Source organism: Rhamphochromis longiceps, linkage group LG16, assembly GCF_057381845.1.
Source record: "Rhamphochromis longiceps isolate RC_006_pf linkage group LG16, R_longiceps_female_GT1.1, whole genome shotgun sequence".
NCBI lineage: Eukaryota > Metazoa > Chordata > Actinopteri > Cichliformes > Cichlidae > Rhamphochromis > Rhamphochromis longiceps.
In genome coordinates, this window is record NC_140572.1 from 4,889,697 (window position 1) to 4,910,103 (window position 20,407).

Genomic DNA, 20,407 nt, shown 5'->3' on the forward strand with positions numbered 1-20,407 from the left:
TGAGGAACTCTAACCAAGAAAGCAACGTCACACAGATCCAACAGACAGTTTCCATGACTGCAAGTGTTGAGTGGAAAAATGCTACATTGCATTATTGCATCCTCTCACCACAGGAGGCGCTGTTGGCACCACTGATTGCTGATCAGCTGTTCTCTGATGACCTGATTGATACTGTGAATAACGGGACTCACTGAACTCTGTGACACAGTGAAGATTACAGAGTTGAACTTCAACATCTGACTGACGTCACACAGACAGAAGGATGAACCAGTGAGGCACAGAACACAGTTACTGGAGATACTGGATCAGCTCCATGTGAACCTCTGATGGAGAAGCTGCTGAGCCAGAGAAACATCAGGACATGACAGCAGCTGCACTTATCTAACAACATGTAGCAGAGCTGATCTATGTTAGAGGATCTATCACAGCAGCTTTCAGCTCTTATTTTGAAACTGGCTTATTTAGAGAGCTGTGATGTGAGCGTGCCTGGCTCTGAGGCACTTGGGTCAGCCTCTGTTGTTTAGAAGTGTTACAGACTGTGAATGACACAGACCTGTCAGTTTCCATGTTTGTCTGTAACACAGCTCAGGGGCTCCATGCTGAACGCATCCATCCAGTGTTATTGATCCAGGACTGATACCAGCATTGGGATCAATACTACAACACACAATCACATGTGTCCACGTGATGCAGTTTGAAGACCAATCAGATGTCTCTGTATGAGGAGGCGGGGTCACAGGAGGTTCACAGAAACTCTGCAGCAGCATCATCAGCTCACATGGAAACTTTGATGATTCACTTCTGTGGTGTTTTTACAGAAACACGTCACAAAATTAGCTCCACCTGTTTTGTGAGCTTTGAGTTTCTTGTCTTCATCCTGGATTCTTGTGTTGCTGTTTTTACACACAGCAGATATTTCCTGGTTGCTTCCTTGATGACCACATGAAGCTTTCTGAAGCTTGGATTGAAAACGCTTCATTACTCAAAGCTTTCCAACACAGGCCTCTGTGCTGCCATCTGGTGGACAAACATGTGAAGTGCAGCGTGAAGCTACAAATGAAACTGCTTCAGCTACGTTTATATATAACATACTATAACCTATATAATGTGGAGATCAGGGAAATTATTTTGTTGCTACTGTTAATAATCATCATCATTACCATTGCATTAATAATATAATCTACAGCATTGATATTGCATTCAGATGTTTAAACATTTTGGTACCCAATTAGCCTTTACTACAGGTGCAGTTATAACCACTTTAAACTGTTGAGTTGAATCTATGATCTTAAATGCTTTTGAATGCTTGTTATAATCTTAAGTGTGTATGGGCTGATTCTGTTGATTCTGAGTCCACTCTGTGCAAAGTCTTGACAGGAAACTGCAGGTTTGCAGAGCGTGCTTTTGCAAAAGTGAAACTAAAAGCAGAGTGTAAGTGCAGCTTATTCTGAGGAGCTGTTTGGATGATGCTATTTGAATAACCAGGTTGTTCATTATTATCTTTTATACTTTTATATTCTTTTATTAAGCTTCTAGTAGAGGTTCTTGATTAAAACATTTATTCAATATACTACATATATAGTTTTAGTAAACTGCTGACACATGTGAGAGTGGCCTCTGTTTGACTGCGAGCGTTAGTAGGTGAGAGGTGACACAGAGTGCCAAGTGAGGTCGTGACACACACAGACACACACATAGTAGATACATTCAGTTATAGGTGAGAGGTTAATCATGTTTGCTTGCAACTGCGGGCGTGCAGAAGTGGTATCTTACTGCAGAGCATGGTCTGTGGTTTTGGAGAAGCGGCAGTCAAAAGGTTGACAGGAAACATCTGCCATGAAGATAGAGATAATGTTCTTTTCAAACTGTGTTAAAAGTCATTGTGGTTTTGATTTGACGTATGTATGTATGTATCTGTGTGACGTTGAAGGGGCGTCATTAAATCCAAACCCCGATGGTATAAAATATCTGTTTATGCTTTGATTAGTCGGAGATCAGCGCTGTCTGCGTACGGCGCTGGTCCCCCCACGCGTGTGTTCATTAAAATCAATTGTTTGACCAAGCTCTTCTGGACCTGGTTGTTTGTACTCTCCTTCCTCAATATTTGAACCTTAACAATAACTATATGTATAGTGTATTATGTAGGTGTTAGAGCTGGGGGTAGAACTGCTGATGGCCTGGTTGTTATTTATGTTCCCCATGGTTCACCAGCTCTCACACAACATCAGCACCAATGATCCACGTCCTCATAAACCTCTGAATCAGGTCCTGAAGCAGTGACGTCCTGAGTGAAGACCTCACTGATCACATGACTCTGGTCACCTGGACTCAGTGTTTCTGAAGCAGTGTGCTGGGTTTTTAAAAATACGTGGCTGCTGCCTGATGTTGGGCCCACAGAGGAAGACGACTCACTCGCTCTTCTTCACTTCCTCCTTAAACATGTGGAAGGAGAGCAAAGTGCTGCCAGACTCTTATTTCTGACAGGAACAGAAGAAACCACAGCAAACTGGTCCAGTTCTTCATCTTCATCACAATCTGTTTATTTCTGATGGTGTCTTCAGTCTGAGGTTTGAAGTTTCCATGTCTGTGTGATGTGTGGTGTGAAGGCTGCTGGTTAAACTGGGACTCACTGTTTAAAGCACTGAGTGCTCATAGAGAGATGCTCCATGAGTCCCAGTACAGACTACAAACATGGTGGAAACTTAGCTTTGATATCCACACACTCTGCACGTCTGTGAGGAACTGTGATGAAGATGTGCAGAGATCTGTGTCCAAACAGGAGAAAGACAGTAAAGACTCTGTGCTTCTAACAGCCTCTGTTAACATATGTGAGGCTGTTTGTTGTTGTTGCCATGGAGCTTTGCACTGTTTGGGTCAGCAGGTCATGTGATCAGGTTTGTTCTGCTGGACGATGGTTCAGTGTCAGGTTTGTTTGCATTCATCAATAAATATCTAAATAAATCAAAGACTCCATGTTTGTTCTTTCATCATGTGACCTCTGCTCATCCATCTCTGTGAGTATCAGGATACATTTGGTTCATAATACACAGAAAAATCAGAGTTATTACCTGTAATAAATGTGAAAGATTCCTGCAGTGATAACCAGGCAGGACTGAAACACATCCAAGCTGTCACCACGGTAACAGCGCCGTCCATCCACAGGTGAGGGGAGGAGCAAAAAGAGGGACTTTGACCATTTTATACTAAAAACACTCAACTAATGTTTCTAATATGAAACAAATAAGCCCACATTAATGTGAGCGTTTATTAAATAATGATAATCATGATTTCCTCCTGATCTCATTTCCACAGCAGAGAAAACTGTGGTGTATATTGAGGTGGAGGGTGTGGTCTGTGGCTCAGGTGTAGAGTGAGGGTGGGGTGCACCACAGCAGCATGCTGGGACTGCTGAGGGTGGAGGAGGGAGTGATGATGACATCAGAGCTGCAGCACAGAGACCAGTGAACACACAGTCTGTTCATCTTTGCATAGATACAATATACAGCACAATATTGAATGACAGACACGCTGTGGGAGCTTCCACAGATACACTGACGTCAGCATCCAGAGTCCTCCTGCTGCTCCCCCCTCAGAGCCCCGTGATCAGCACCAACACATTCAGTTAGATGACAGAGTCCAGCTGCAGCTAGAATCAGCTCCCCTCTGTGAACAACAGCACAGCGTCAGTGTTTCACACTCAGTGAAAGGAGGAAACAGCAGAAGAACACCATGTGTGCTACGTTTCCCAGGACACACTACAAACTGCACAAATACAGAGCAGCACGTGGAAGGACCTGGAGCTGCATTTACAGAGCTGCAGACAGCGTGATGTCCTGTATGGACAGGTGGAAGGAACCAAGTCCTCAGCTGGAACACTCGTGTTTGTCCACAGACAGGAAACACAGCAGGAAACTTCCTCACAGAAGTGCAGCTCATGGATAACACACTTCCTGTCAGTCAGAATGAGGCTGCAGCCAAACACAGAAAGGTGTTTTTGTCCAGATGAGCCCAGAGAAGAAACACGAGTGTTCACAGACATCAGAAGCTCAGAGAGGTGAAACATGAGGTTGGAGTCCTCGTCAGCATCCAGAAGAGCTGCTGTGAAACCCTGAGTACTCATGACAGACTCTGATGGCACAAACACATCATGATTCAAACAGAAAGACAAACATGGAGCTCCTGATCCTCCTGCATGAGAACAAGCTGACATGAGCGCTGTGTCTGAGAGTGTCTCCCTGTCACAGTGACAATAACACAGCTGCTGCTCACAGTCATTAAACTGACCTGAGGTCAGCTGTGCTCCTTACATATGAACCATGTGACCTCACATCAGTGCTGTGGATGACTGTAGTCATAGAAGAGTAGAGCTGTAGCAGGTGGTGTGAGGAGGAGGTGGTGTATTCTAGTTAACGCAGTACTGAAACACTCCAGCAGAGGGCGCTGTTAAGTCCTTATTGTAACACAGTTACTGTGTGCAGTTAGACTTCATACATAATCTGCACTTATTTCCATCAGACATGCTGTCAGTAAATGATTGGTTTCTATACATTTCTAAACACAAAACCTCTTCACACTTCTAACATGCACATTTACACAACTAAATGGCAGTATTGATGAAAAGAAACACATTCAACAAATCCATTTAAACCTTAAAACAAACAAAAGGAAGCATCTCTATGGACAAACAAACCCCTCCACTTGGTTTGACCTGCTGATGTCATGTGTGACATCAGCAGGACTTTAAAATGAGGAAATGCCGGGCGGGCGTTTCCCCACACCTGACCCTCATGAAGACTGAAAAGACAAACAAAGTATGAACAAATGACTTAATCTGTAACATAATAAAATGTAAAGAAACATGTAACTGAGTATTCAGCTTCATTTGCAGAATGTTTGATTTGCCAACAACTGAATGCTTCCACACACAAACCCGGCATAGTGAGTGAAGCAATGTTACTTAACAAATAGCAAATCATAGCAAATACATAGAAACAGAATAATGTGTTTAATATGCAAAAGAAGAAGAAGAAGTAAACACATATGGGACAAATGGAGACCATTGCAGCTCATCCACCAGTGGGGTAAAAAGAGCAACCAAGAAAGTGGCAGCCTGCACGGCCACAGATGTGCTGGAGGAGCTAGAAGCTCTACCCATGGAGAAACTCCTGGAGAACCTTGCTAAGCCTAACAGGGGACAGGTACTTCTGCCCAACCTGGCAGCCACAAAGTGAACTCATTTAGGTAAAGATAACCACATGCACCTAACCAGCCTGCACCAGCCTGACATTTCTTCCTCCTAAGTAAAAACCAATGGATGGATTGAACTTAGAGTCTCAGCTCAGTTTTCTATTTTGACCACCTACACCCCAAGATACTCTTTTAAAAAGTGTTGTTTTCAGATCCCTTTGAAGTTCATAAAGGGCCTGTTCATTTTCATTCAGATGTTTTATTACATAAATGTTACTGTTTTCTTTTGATTTATGCTCCCACTACACTGCACCTCTACAAACAACAATGCCACGGACTGTCAGCTGCTTTTACATGCTGTGAACATGAGTAGGTTTGATCAGAGTTTCAATTATCAAAGAAAAGACAAACTGAGCAAAAAGAAGGAAAAAAAGACCAACTTCTTCCCAACTGACAAGAAAAATACTCGTCATGTTTTCATAATAAAGGATCAGGCTCCCCATTTATGACAGCTTGGACCAATAATGTCTGTTACACTGATGCTACTGTAGAGACAGGGTCAACATCTCTATTTAAATATAATTAATATACAAAACACAATAAAAGTTATACATGAATTATTCATTATTTTGACTATTGATAAAATTCATGTATACTAATCAAAGTTATACATGAGTAACGACATTATTAATAATGATTAATAATAATAATTCTAATGCCAACATGATGACTGTTCATAGCTCCTGCTTTGAAATACTGAACTTAAACATTGACCTGATGAAAGATCACAATTCACAGTGGCCCACTGTCAGAATCATTCTGAATATAAACTCATCGAGTTAATCTGAACCTTTCTCAAATGTGCTGTGAATAAATGCTGCTGCAAGCCACTGTGGGAAAGCTGTGTTATTATCATGAAAACATCTGTGACACATTCACAGAGGACGAGGACACAAAGGGACGACACGCAGAGGCTGTGTTAAAGTCAAAAATCCAAATCTTTAGTCCTAAACAGGCAGTGGTTACAAACAGGAAGACGAGCAGTCCATTAAACAGTCTACAGGGTCAAACATACAGAGAATTCAAACAGCTATTAAAAACAAATAACTGGACACTGAAAAACTTCAGTGATGTGTGAGGCACCAAAGGGAAGCAGCTGAGTATATTCAATGAATTCTCTTCAAATACAAAGACAGAAACTCCTACAGGCAGCATGCAAACTGAGCAGGATACACAAAGATCAGAGATTACAAAAGAAATCAGAAAAGGATTTCAAACTTACTGAGAGCAAGGCCTCTGTTACAAATCTGTCTAATAGAAAAACATGCTGTACAGATACAATACGCTCAGTGTTCATGGTCATTTAAAAACTGGCTCTACCTGAACCACTTCAATATTTTATGAAGTCACTGAGTCGACCATTTCTACAGTTTGTTTCCTTCATTGCAGTTAGAGTGCGGCTGGTAAGGATGAAAACACACACAGAGCGTAAATTGTCTTTGTTAGTAACAAACGTCAGCAAAGAAAAGACAAAACACACAAACACTCTCATGATATTCATGAATCATTAGAAAGCATCCAAACATTCTGCTCGTGGACTTTTACAGTCTTATTTGCACTCGCTCATCTTCATAATCATCCTGATCAATACATGACAGGGGAGGCTTTGAGGTAGGCGGGGCTCTCTGCTGATGTCAGCATGAAAGGCAGGACCAGCGTCTGCCACATGTTGGTGAAACATCACAGTACACTGGCGTGGTTTCCTTTCCAGATGTTGGACGTTTGACACTTCAACGTTGAGGCCAACAAGAAGACACAGTTTTGGGTCGGGTTGCTGCAGGGTTTCTAACTGAGCAAAAGCAGAAGCACACAGACCAACAGGGATCAGATGCTGAGTGTTAGAGGAACATCTGTGCTGATCACTGAATGCTGCTGTGGTCTCTTGTTGAAGTTGGCTGGTGGGACAGTCTAATAGTGATATCCTGCCCATCGGAGGAACACTTTTAAAAACACATGCAATACTTTGTTTGTATTACAGTCACAGTTTATGTTATTTTTGTCCTTTAAAAGTGTTGCTGTACTATAAAGTCCTATAATTTGAGGCTAAAATGGCTCAGAGAGTCTCTCTCTCAGAGGATCTCCTTTGAAAGTGGAGACGGCTTTATCCGCTGATCCACGTCACTTTACCTGGATGTTTTCTTTGAAGCTGGATGAAGACTCCTCTCCCTCACTCCTGCTGCAGCTGTGTGGTCCAGTTGGCCTCTGAGGTCACAGTCAACATCTGTAGCAGAAGAGGGGAAATAAAAGTCCAGGTTACCAAAACTGGGAGCTTTTCCAAAATAGAGCGTAACTGGACTTTTTCAGCCTTACAGGCAGATAGTCGTCTGAAGCTGCAGCTTTTTCTTTTTAGCTTTTTCCAATCTCTGCTCTCGGCTTTCTTTGAGAACATGTCTGCTTTCTTGGCATGGGTCTGTCTGCTGTTGGTGAAGAGACTAAATCCACATACTCGCTACTAAGATCTCCTCAAGTAGTCTCAACCAGATTACAGTTTAAGAGTAAATGTCTCCTGAGAGTTTCACCTTGGGGAGATGCTGTCTTGCTAACATGCAATCATGAGCATTAATCTATGAGGTGAAAAAGTCATTTTAAAAGCTCCAGCCACAAGTTTTATTTCATCTGTGTTTTGGTCAGAGTCCCATCAGACCTCCAGAATGGTGTCAGAGTGTTTTCTATCCACGTGATGAGCACAGGCCTCAGGTCCAGACCTCCACGGGCACCATAGCCTCTTTGGAGCTAATAGGTGCAAGAAGGTTTTGTTGGGATAGGAACTGAAGAGGAAACTGACGAGGAAGGCAAGGATCTCCTTCAGCTCCTCCGAGCCGGGACCTCTTTGTGTAGGCCAGCATTGGCCAGGTAGCCCTCCAGCATCGCTGGATGGCCGACAGTGGAAAACCTAGAGGAGTAGGAGAGAAACAGCAGCTTGGAGCATGTCTTTATACTGTTTAGTTTTTAGAGCCACAGACTTTCTTTTAATGTCATTGTTCAGGATCTATGACTGATTATGTATTTATTGTATTCCTCCATGACTGTGTGACAGCAAGTGGAAAAAACCAGCTTCACCTTTGTTGATATGCTTGTAATTTTAATATTGATTAAATGGCCCATGAAATAATAGAAAGCTCATATATGAAAATGTATTTTAAGAAGTAAAATGTTAATCTGAGTACAAAGGAGTACACTCACCTTCTGGTAGATGGAGGTGTAGCGAGCGCTGGTGAACATCCAGGCCTCCTCGTAGAACTGATCACTGATTGGATCCAAAACATCGATGGAGGATCTGTGTAAGCGCTGAGGATCGTCCTGATGGACAGAACAGAAGGAGAGTGAGACAAGTGAAGATATACTAAACAACACTGTGACATGAACTGAGCCACACACAGTTTGATTCACAGGTGATTGACACATTATTTGACCACGAGCAATCTTTTCTGGTTTGACGCCGTCTTTGTAGCCAGAAACCAGCTCTCTCCTCGGCTTCCTCCACTACACGCTTCCCCCACGCCAGTCTCCTCCGTCACTATAAAGGGGAGAGTCATGAGCTCCATCACCCTCACCTGTGCCGTCCAACGTCCCGCCACCAGCCTCCACTGCAGCAGGCCAGAGACCACACCCCTGCCACAATAAGTAAAAGTATATCCTTGCTGTACCCTTAATGCTAAATATGCTAAATTAACCGCTGCCTTTGCCCCTTTGGGATTATTCTTATGTCACTGGGATGTTGACCTTTGACCTTCACATTAGAGAGATGGGCAGACATAATTAGTGTATGAATTTTAAAGTAACAGGTAATAAAGAGAGTGTAGCAAATGTAGTCAGGTTTATTACTCTGTATCACACATGAGTGCCCGAGGGAGGCGGGGCTGACTGGGGAGACACAGGAAACAGAGAGACAGGGCTGACTCGACATGAAACGATGAAACGTGGGACACGGGAACAGAAACTAAACACAGGCTGAAATGAACACTGAGGGAGGGAGAACTAAGATTACTGAGAGCCTGATAAATAAGAAGAACAAAAACCAAGAAAAACAAGAGTCAAAGAAAACCAAAAACACAAAGCATTGGGCCAGGACCCACTGCTGTGACATTTATATGTGATAAAAACATTAAAAACTGCTCAGATGTTGAAATCTTTCTACGGATACTTTAGGTTCAGCTCTCCAGCCTGGCATTTGGTTAAGCATGATTCAAACATTTGATTTTGTTTAACTGGTTTTAATTATAGTTACTTTTTGTGAACATTTGTTGCAGCATTTAAAAATACATCATTTATTTTCAAACTTTTATTTGATTTAGAGCATCATATTTGACCAACGTAAATGTTTAAATAATATAAAATAACTGAAGCAGTGAACTAAATATCTGAAATCTTTCCTTCCTTAAAAGTTATAATCCTACTTAAGTTATAGTGCAAACGCTTAAGCAACAAATATACTTGATGCTAATTAATTAATATTTCCCTTTGATGTTGCAACTATGCGGTCACTTCTGTCTTTAAACAAAATAATATTTTCCAGTTACAGAAATCATAAAGTCCAAACTACACTGAAAAAAATATGTTGTTGGATTTACTTAATTCAATGGTGGACATTTGTTGCACACAGATGTTTTGCTTTGGCAGCAACTTAAACAATTGAGTTAAATTAACACAATTTATTCATGTTCAATAAGCCTGTGCAATTTGTGTTGATAAAATGTGACTTAAACATGTTTTGATGAAGTAATTTGAGCTCTTGGAATATTTTAATCCTTCACAATTTTCTCACTTTATCCCAACACCATTCAATAACTTTTACCCAATACTACTTGGTCACTTAAATACTACATGTTATCTTCAAATTACATTTTGCTATTATATTCTAGTATCAAATACACAATTTTCAAATGGAGGCCTTATAACAGATTATATTGTTCTCTTCCAAGATGGTTGCTGGCATCCACCAGTAACCTTTCAAAACAAAATGTCTAATTTCACTGCATTGACAGTAGGTAAAGAATTAAACTGGCATTACTCCTCCACTGAATCTACATAAATCAACAGTTAAATAATGTCAGTTCTTCCGTGTTCTCTGGAATCAATCACAGCAAAGAAATTAGACTGTTTCTTTTGAAAAATGTTGGGAAAGAACAAATCAAGATCAAAAATCAAGATTCAGTTAAACAACAATTATAACTAAACAATTTGAGATAATGTTAGTTCCCATTAACATTAAATTAGGTTACTGAATTGGCAAACACCTTCCTATTAACATTACCCATTTTACCCCAATAACTAAAGAAATTAGCACTTGCAGGTCAAAACCTTTATTCAAGAGATGCAAAAATAACATTGATACAGTGACTGTCAAAAATTACAGCACTGATCATACTGTGACATGTTGGTTCAAAACAGCACACTTAGAAATATTCAACGTTCTTTACTTCAACTGAATGAAACTGAAAACACCATTTCACACGACCCATATGGGATATTTAGACTGTATAACTGTTCACGCTACATCTCTTCACTAGTAAAAGAAAGAAAAAATACAAAGAGAAATTTAAAAATGCTGCCAAAATGCTGCACAGAGCAAAAGGAAAAACAAACAACAACAAAAAAATGGCCCTGACCTCATGGCAGTTGCAGTGTATATAAAAATGAACCCTGCGATCTGTTCCTGGAATTGAGCTTCAAAAATGCAGCAGAACAAGTGTGAGATTTAAATGTCTTCTCACCTAGAGCTGATCACCTTGCATGCATAACAGTGAGCTTTCCTTGCAGGAGCAGTTTTGTCTTAGTTGTGAGCTTTTCTTGTACCGGACTCTGCGCCCCAGTTTTAGTGTCAGACCACACCTTCAGAGTATTCCATCAACAACAACAACAACAACAATCTTTATTTATAGAGCACATTAAAAGCCAGGGGCATGCCAAAGTGCTTTACATGAAACAATAAAACAATAAAATGATTTACACTAAAACATCAGAGTCATATAAGTGTGGGATTATGTTCACAGGTAAAAACCACTAATAGGAATAATCTATAGCACACAGCTATAGCAAAGTAGAACTGTACCATCATACACAGTGATAGAGGACATAGGCTACGCAACAATAAAATAATAAAATAATTAGCACTATAACGTCAGAGTCATATAAGTGAGAGATTATGTTCACAGGTAAAACCACTAATAAAATAAACTATAGCACACAGCTATAGCAGAGTAAAGCTGTAAAGCTGTACCATCAAACACAGTGATAGAAAACATTGACAGCGCAGGACAACGCAAAACAACCAGACACATTAATAGAACAACTCACTAGAAGCAAGGCGAGAATTTAACTAGTAGAAAAAGCAAGTTCAAACAGATATGTTTTAAGCCGTGATTTAAAAGATTGAATAGAATCAGACGCCCGGATGCCAATCGGGAGACTGTTCCACAGCTCAGGTGCAGCTAGAGCGAACGCTCGATCACCTCTAGACTTCAAGCGAGATCTGGGCTGAACCAACAATGACTGTGAGGAAGATCTTAAGGCCCTCGTAGGAAGATATGAATTTAAGAGTTCCTTAAGATAACTTGGCCCTGTGTTATTAGTAATTTTAAAAGTAAACAACAGAATTTTAAATTGAATACGAAATTTCACAGGCAACCAGTGCAGATCAGCAAGGACGGGAGTGATGTGAGCAAACTTCTTAGTTTTAGTTAGAATGCGTGCAGCGGCATTCTGGACTGTCTGTAATCTATGTAAAAGGGTAGAGTGGAGACCATAATAAAGTGAATTACAGTAATCTAGTCTTGACGTAACAAAGGCATGGATAAGCTTTTCCAAGTCATTGTGCGGGATGTAGTGTTTGGCCCTGGAAATAAGGCGAAGTTGGTAGAAACTAGATCTGACGACAGCAGATACTTGTTTATCAAGTTTAAATGAGCTGTCAAGTAGCACACCCAGATTCCTAACAGTGTCAGGGAAAGAACTAGTGAGAAAACCAAAAGCATCATGAAGTTTGGCACAAAGAGCGTCACTGCCAAAGATCATAATTTCAGTTTTCTTATCGTTAAGGATAAGAAAATTTGCCAGAAGCCATTGCTTGACCTCACACATGCACTCTCGAAAGTTACTCACGGACATAGCTAGATCATCATTCAGCTCAAAATAGATCTGGATGTCATCGGCATAATAGTGAAAGGCAATGTGGTATTTCTCAAAAATGACACTTAAAGGAAGCATATACAGTGAGAACAGGGTAGGGCCTAGCACAGATCCCTGGGGGACACCACAGCAAACAGGTACAGCGGAGGAGGAGGAGGTGGCCAAGTGAACCGAAGAGAGCCGATCGGAGAGGTAAGATTTAAACCAATCCAAGGCAGCGCCCTTGATGCCTACAGTGTGCTCTAGTCTCGCCAATAGTATGTTATGGTCAACCATGTCATCAGAACCAACCACGACGCAAGAGGAACACTGATGACGTGCAACCCCATGACCCAATCTGGGGCAGTGATGTACCAGCGGAGTTCAAGTTGTGGACCACCGGACAGAAGGTCCTGCACTCACTGTTCCCATGGGTCGGAACTGGAAAAAACACGTTAAGAATTGAGACTCTTGACTACCGATTTGGACTTTTCCTGAACAGCTCAACAAAGATAAATAAGGCTCAGAATGAGGAAATCGACGCGATCAGAATAGTGGTCATGCAACACAGGGTCGCCCTGGACATGATTCTCGCTGAGAGAGGGGGCCTCTGTGTCTTATTCAACACCACTTGTTGCACCTATATCCCGGACAACGTGCACTCCTTGACCATGACCACCGCCCTAGACAAGTTGCGACAACTGAGTAATGCGCAGCAACAAGACTATGTCACGAACAATGAGGACTGGCTGACCTGGCTGCTGAGTGGCAGCTGGAAGACCCTCGTGATAAAAGGACTCGTACTGATAGGAGTTCTGCTTCTATTATTGTGCTTGTTTTCTACATGTATCCTACCATGCATAAGATCCATGATTGACAAAATGGTACAGGCCACAGTAATTACCTATGTTGGACTGCCACTAGAAGATGAACCGGATGAAGAAGATTTAGTATAGAAACACACACACACATACTGAATGATGCTACAATTGAAAATGTTATAATCAAGTGATTGTTGGCTGATAATAAAGTATGATTAAGTGAAAAATATTAACATCAGGAGGGGATGTTAAAGAAGAAACGCTTTAATGAGTTTTATGTTGCATTAAAGTATATGTTCATATTTTACTCTTAATAGGAAAAGAACAAAATGTACTACTCGCTCTGTTTATAGAAAGAGGAAGTTCACCCTATGACATTTATACGAACTTAGACACACACACACACACATATATGCAAAATTAGAGGAAACTGCTATGCTTGTTTCACCCTGCTATAAATAATAAACGACTACTGCAGCTCGGTGTGAGTCCTCTCTGAGCCCTCACCCGTGCAGCACGTTAACCGTCTCCAAGTGTCTCAGTGTTGTTTATTCACCTGTTTGATAACTGTAAATCTCTGACAACAGTTTATTTATATCATCTTCACGTGAACACATTCAAGAACATCACAGATGAAGAAACATTAAAAACTTCCACACTACATGAAGCAAGAAAAATAGTTTATTTCTTTATGTAGAAAAAACAGAAACATCAAACATCTCCAAGACTCTCTTTGAAAGAACTAAAAACCTTTGTTCTCATGGTCCAATCATGAGTGAACTCCCCGATGAAGCCTTGTGTGCTAAAACATGTCAGAGTTTTAAAGGTTAAACATGAGTTTCCAAAACGTTTTGCTGGAGAACAATGAACTATTTGACTGAGTTTCAATCATTTACAGATGAGCAAAACCAGGACAGAGAAAAAAGGACAAAACTGACTCAGTAAAACAACAGAAAAGAAGATCCCATGTAGATCTGTATTATGTAGAAGTTCAGCCCAGCAACCAGTTCAGTTCAACACAAGTTTAAATGATTCTATCTGAACTCTGTGGAGCCTGATCTCAAGCTTTTTGAGTCTGACACAGAAACCAGAGGATCTTTCTGTGTCTTCAGATTCACTGTGATCCAGTGATGGGAGTGATTTCAGCCCTGAGTGATCGCGCTGATGTTTGCACAGAGCAGACAATGAGGTGAATGTTTGGGCACACTGGTCACAGCTGTAGTTTCCTTCCATGTGTGCACGTTCATGAATGTTACGATGACCTGACTGTGAGAAGCTTCTCTCACAGTAGATGCACTTGTAGAGTCTCTTTCTGGTGTGGATCTGTTGGTGTCGTCTCAGGTGATGTGGAGCTTTAAAAGTCTTCTCACACAGGTCACATCGATAAGGTCTCTCCTCAGTGTGGGTAAACATGTGTTGTTGTAACTGTGCGTCTGTTGTAAAGTATTTGCCACACTGTTCACAGCAGTACACATCATGTCTGGTGTGAATGCGTAGGTGTGTATTTCGGCTCCCTCTCTGGCTGAAAGTTTTTCCACAGATGTCACAGCTGTACGCCTGTCGGGGGAAAACTCTGTAAAAAACCCAGGAGAAATAAAGACACAATGAGACAAAGTTACTTTCTTTATCAAACGTGTACACGGGTGAGCTGCTAAGAACAACTCACACCATGCACAGTGGCTTGGTAATTTTTATAGGAAAGACAGTGAGAACAGGATAAGAAAATACAAAACAAATAAAATAAACAACTCCATATGTGGCGCTAGTCTCGTCAGCAGAGAGCTGGGAGAAGGCTGTGATAGATAAAACAATCTAAAACAATATGTCCCAAAACAGTATGTCTTTGCTGAGAAAGTCTAAAAAGATAATTCTAAACTAATCTAACCATAGACAAAAGGGCATGCTTGCACATTTAAAAGAAGGTAAAGAAACATAGAAACATTTTTCCTGTAACATTCCCTCCTGTTTTAACTTATTTTAAATGTATACAACAATTGTCTGTGAAGGTTATTTATTAAGTATCTTAAGCAATTTTTAATTTTTCAAAATGTCAGCATAGCAGAAATGGCAGTCATTTGGTCTAAAGAATAAAACAAAAGAAAATAATACAAAGAAAAACATAATAAACAAGAAAAATAACAAAACTAAAACTACAAAAAATAAAGGAAAAAACCTTATATTTTAAAACGAAAACTTACAAAAAATAAAAGAATGAAAAGTAAAATGAAAACTTTATATTTTAAAAATGATGAAAACCTAATATGTAAAATGAAAACTTCAAAAAATACAAGGATGAAACCTTATACTTAAAATGATGCAAACCTTAAATTGAAAACTTTATGTGTAAAATAATGAAAACTTCATATTTAAAATGGAAACTTTATGTTTAAAACTGAAGACTTCAAAAAAATAAAATAAAAGCATGAAAACGTTATATTTAAAATGAAAAACTTTATGTTTAAAAGTCAAGACTTCAAAAAAATAAAAGCATGAAAACTTGCATAACCTACTAATGTGTTAATCAGTGCATGATCACTTGACAAGTCATTTTTAATCACCACGTCATTTATTAGCAGTTAGTACAAGTTCTCCTCTAACAGAATTGCAACGGGATGTTGTTCTTCTTGAGGCACGGCAACATAAGCAGTCATTGTAGTTGTTATCATCTGTGAAATCATTACTCTTAGACATGGCAACACACACAACACTAATATGAGCAGTGCTATCATGATGAGACCTAGAAGAAAAAATGGCTTTGCTACAGCAGCCAGCCATGAACCGCTGAACAGCCAGTCCAGCCAGCTTTGTGCTGTAGCTGCTCCAGGTGTGTGTTCAGTGACATATTTTTGCAGAGCGGTCAAATTCTGCAAAGCTTCATAAATGTCTCCTCCAGTTTCGTATCCATCAGGGATAAAAGTGCAACATGTTTCCCCGATCAGCTTGCAAACTCCTCCTTGTGATGCTGTTAGCAGGTCTAGTGTCAGTCTGTTCTGCAGCACCATCGTTCTGATGGCCTGCTGTTCTCCTGCTAAGGCCGTTCCCAGGGTCTTAGTCAAGTTGATGTGTCGTAGCAGAGCATATCGGTTGATTTCCACATGATCCCGCACCTCGGCAACTCCAATGCCGGGGATCAAGCTCTGTAAGAATTTCACTCCTCCTCCCCAGATGCGAAACTCTCCCGGCACTCCAGTGTCCACGGTAATGCCGAAAGAATTGGGGGAGGCGATGTCCACTTCACGTCTCTGCCGGCTGCTTGGGTGATGTGCAACACTTTGCATGAAGAAAACGTGATCTGCCGTGTTTTATAACATGATTGACATGGCAGCACTGAATGCACATGTGCTGTATCAAGCATGCACCGGGATGAAGGAAAGACGGGTGGACTTCCTGGTGGAGCTTGCAAGAGAGTTGGCTCACTCTCATGTAGCTGCAAAGAAGGCAAGAAAAGAACAGTTGCTTTGGACACAACCCTCCACACCTAGCCCTGGAAAAAGAGCCATGTGTCAGGTCAAACACAAATGCAAGAACAATCATGCCACTGTGCGATGTGTTCACTGCAACAGATACACATGTGGTCAATGCAGACTACAGATACCATGGCAGTGCCAGGATTGTGAGTGATTGCTGAAAATGTTGAAATGTACTCACTCACTTTTTATTATTATTTGTAAAAATGTGTACAAATGGTTGGTTTTTTGTACTGTTTTTATCAGTAAATCTCAGCAACAAAGGAAATACACCCATGTGTGTTGATTTCTCCCTAAGATGGCAAACTGAAACACTCCAAGTTGGTGACTTTTGGAGATTTATTTCCCTGGATGATTGAGAATGCATCAAGATGAAACACAAAAGGAAGTTCACAGCTTTTAGCAGCTCCCCCACCCCCTCGTTCACACACCCCCACTCCGCTTCCCTCCAGAATTCCCAGGTAACAACCTAATTTACATATGAATGACTAGTGAATTTAGCTTCCACTTGGCTGAAGCTAAAGCCTAGCTAAAAGCCATTTGGCTGCACTCCGGGTTTTAAAGGTAGAAAGGTAGAAGCCTGGGACTCCTAGTGTTTTAAAGGTCTCTTAACCCCACCTGCTGGTAGTTCTAACACATTACATCCAACCTGCTGTTAAAGATAATTCATGACTGTTCAAACACTAAAATCATGCCCATCCCTCCTGATTGTACACACACACACACACACACACACACACACACACACACACACACACACACATTATTTTATAATTTAGATTATTTTGTTGTTTCCTATTACATATTTCTATAATTTGTATAGATTTATACAGAATTATTCAGTGATAATAAATCCTATGTTTGTTTATTCTAAAGGAACCCCGTTAGCTTCCACAACAGATGTTGCTCGTCTTCCGTCAAATACTCACATAAAATATTACACAATAAAGTGGATTCAAGATATCCACATAATTTCACTCTTACATCCACAGTGAGGTTTCACAATTGTTCAAATATAAGCAATCAATAATAATAATAATAATATCAATAACATTGAGGCACATTACACAAATTTCAAAAACAAATCATGTCTTACAATATTTACAACAACTAAAAGCTCTGTAAATCGGCTTTTAAGTGTTCATTGAAGTTTTGAATAATTCTCTAATTTTTTAAGGCAACTTATTCCACTTAAAAGTTGCTCTAAATGTAACAGTTTTACAAAACGTTACTTTTAACTCGAGCATTTACTAAATTGCAGCTTGTTGAAAACTGTGTAATATGATGATGTATTTCATCTGGATACTGCAGCTGAGCAGAATAAATGTGGTGTGTTTAACAGAATTGCTTTCTTTAGAACTACAAGTAAGCCATAGAATATTTTAGCCTGTACAGGAAGCCAAGAAAGGTTATTATGCATTTTATCAATATTAGTATAGTATGAACATCTTCACACTAATCTGGACGCCTTATTCTGGACTAACTGAAGTCTGTTAAGATCTGTCTTATTAGCTGCTGACCAAATGATTGAACAATACTCCAGATGAGACATTACTAGTGCATTAATGACATCTTTCATAATGAAGAAGTGATACACAAAGAGCATTTCATAGCCATAGCTATGCCTTGTCGGCAGAGTTATGTGACATTAGTGATGTTTGTACTTTCAGCGTTAACTTGGTTTTAAAGCCTTTAAAATATACGCCGTTCAATAGTCGACCTTCATCTGACAGAGAATGTGATGATTTTGTGGATAATTAAAGTCAGTCATATATCCACAAACACAACAAGCTGAAAGTCAGTGATGCTGCTCGGTTTGCAGTCCTGAACATCACGGCACAAGCAGGATCCACTGCACTGTTAATGTTAGCTGTGTTATATTGCTGCCTCTGTTCGGTGGTGTCGAGCCAAACGCACTTTAACGTGTGTTTGAACGAGCTGACGGTTCACTCGTTAAGCTGAAAGAAAGATGCTTTAATCACAGCAGTCACACATGTGTCCACTGCACCATCTGGAACTCTTCTTGTTTACACTCGTAATAACACAAACACTAAATCCTGCTTCTCTGGTGCTGTTGTGTAGCAGTGTGTACACCTGAGACTGTCACCTGTCTGTCTGTCCTGCACTCTCTCTCTGTTTCTTTCTCTCTGATTGTGGAATAAAAGTATGAACATGTGTTTATAAGTTACACTTGTGTTTGAATCCTGCAGCTTATCACACATTTGATTTCCATGTGTGACGACTGCAAGTGTCCAGAGTGAGGACAGACTGAGGGACCCACTGCTGCACATCATCTGTGAGGCTTTGCAGCCCTGATGATCCACCAGGACAAACTCAGCAGTGTGTGAGGAAGAGGAGGAGGAAGAGCCAGCAGCAGCTGACAGATGGAGAGAATAGACAGACTGTTCCCTGTTTGTGAAGGACTGCTAGGAAAGTTTAACATAACTGTCTGTGCTGAATCAGTCTTATTAGGTAATGTTCAAATAATGTGATCATCCCAGTGTTTTCAGTGTGGGAGAAAGTACTCAGGGCCTTCAAGTTACACACTATGAAAGGCAGCAACAAGTTTAATGTTCAGAAACCTAAAGTCTGTATCAGCAGCAGGATGGAGCTAAAATAAATGTTGGTTTCAGTTCTATGAAGCTTTGAGTCTGTGAAGGTTCTCAGTCATCCAGGTCATCGTAGTCAAAGGAGCTTGCAAAGAAAAGCGTCTGGACTTCTTTAAGTTACTTGAAGACGTTTCACCTCTCATCCGAGAAGCTTCTTCAGTTCTCTCTCTTCACTTGCATACCCACCACGGAGGCCGAGGAGACTGTCAGAAAATGACTACAAGAAGACAGCTCCTTGGAGGACAGGACCAACTTCACAGCCGATCAGATCTGCACACTGTTAGACCTCTGCCTCACCACTACATATTTCAAATACAACGAAGGCTTTTACAGACAAAAACATGGCTGTGCCATGGGCTCCCCCGTGTCACCTATTGTAGCCAACCTTTACATGGAGGAAGTGGAAAGGAAGGCTCTTGGCTCTTTCAAAGGAAGAGTACCCAGCCACTGGTACAGATATGTGGACGACACCTGGGTCAAAATCAAGACACAAGAAGTGGAATCCTTCACTGCGCACATTAACACTGTGGATAAAAACATCAAGTTCACCAGGGAAGACACAAAGGACAACTGTTTGCCCTTCCTGGACTGCACTGTGCACATTGAAGAGAATGGCAACCTCAACATCGAAGTTTACCGGAAGCCCACACACACGGACCAGTACCTCCTCTTTGACTCCCATCACCCTCTGGAACACAAACTTGGAGTAATCAGGACCCTACACCACCGGGCAGAACATGTTCCCTCTCAACCTGAAGGAAAAAAGAAGGAACACACACATGTAAAGGAAGCACTCAAAACGTGCGGCTATCCTAAATGGGCGTTCTTAAAGTCAGCAAAGAGGCACAGAAAAGAAGATCAGACACCAGCGAGGGAGGATAAGAAGGACAGACGCAACAACATTGTCATCCCCTATGTAGCCGGTGTATCAGAAATACTTAGGAGTTTTCTCCAAGCATGACATCCCGGTGCATTTCAGACCCAGCAACACGCTCAGACAGAAACTGGTTCACCCGAAAGATAAAACGCCAAAACACAGACTTAACAATGTGGTGTTTGCTGTACAGTGCAGCGAGGAATGCTCAGACCTCTACATTGGAGAGACCAAACAGCCACTTCACAAGCGCATGGCACAACACAGAAGAGCCACCTCCAC

At 40.9% G+C, this 20,407-nt stretch overlaps 1 protein-coding gene across 2 annotated transcripts; it reads right to left on the bottom strand.

Annotated features, from left to right (window-relative positions):
- Positions 1-6,166: 6,166 nt before the first annotated feature.
- Positions 6,167-8,824, bottom strand: LOC146650444 (phospholipase D1-like). 2 transcript variants are annotated; one of them, XM_085385297.1, is made up of 4 exons: positions 8,431-8,824; positions 7,892-8,140; positions 7,375-7,468; positions 6,167-7,032 (listed from the first exon to the last, which is right to left on the bottom strand). In XM_085385297.1, exons 1-3 carry the CDS (start codon positions 8,650-8,652, stop codon positions 7,415-7,417), a joined length of 525 nt encoding a protein of 174 aa, XP_085241423.1. In that variant the 5' UTR covers positions 8,653-8,824; the 3' UTR covers positions 6,167-7,032; positions 7,375-7,414. The 2 variants fall into 2 exon arrangements, with proteins under 2 accessions (XP_085241423.1, XP_085241422.1); XM_085385296.1 differs by having other exon boundaries at positions 6,167-7,036; positions 8,431-8,817.
- Positions 8,825-20,407: the final 11,583 nt, after the last annotated feature.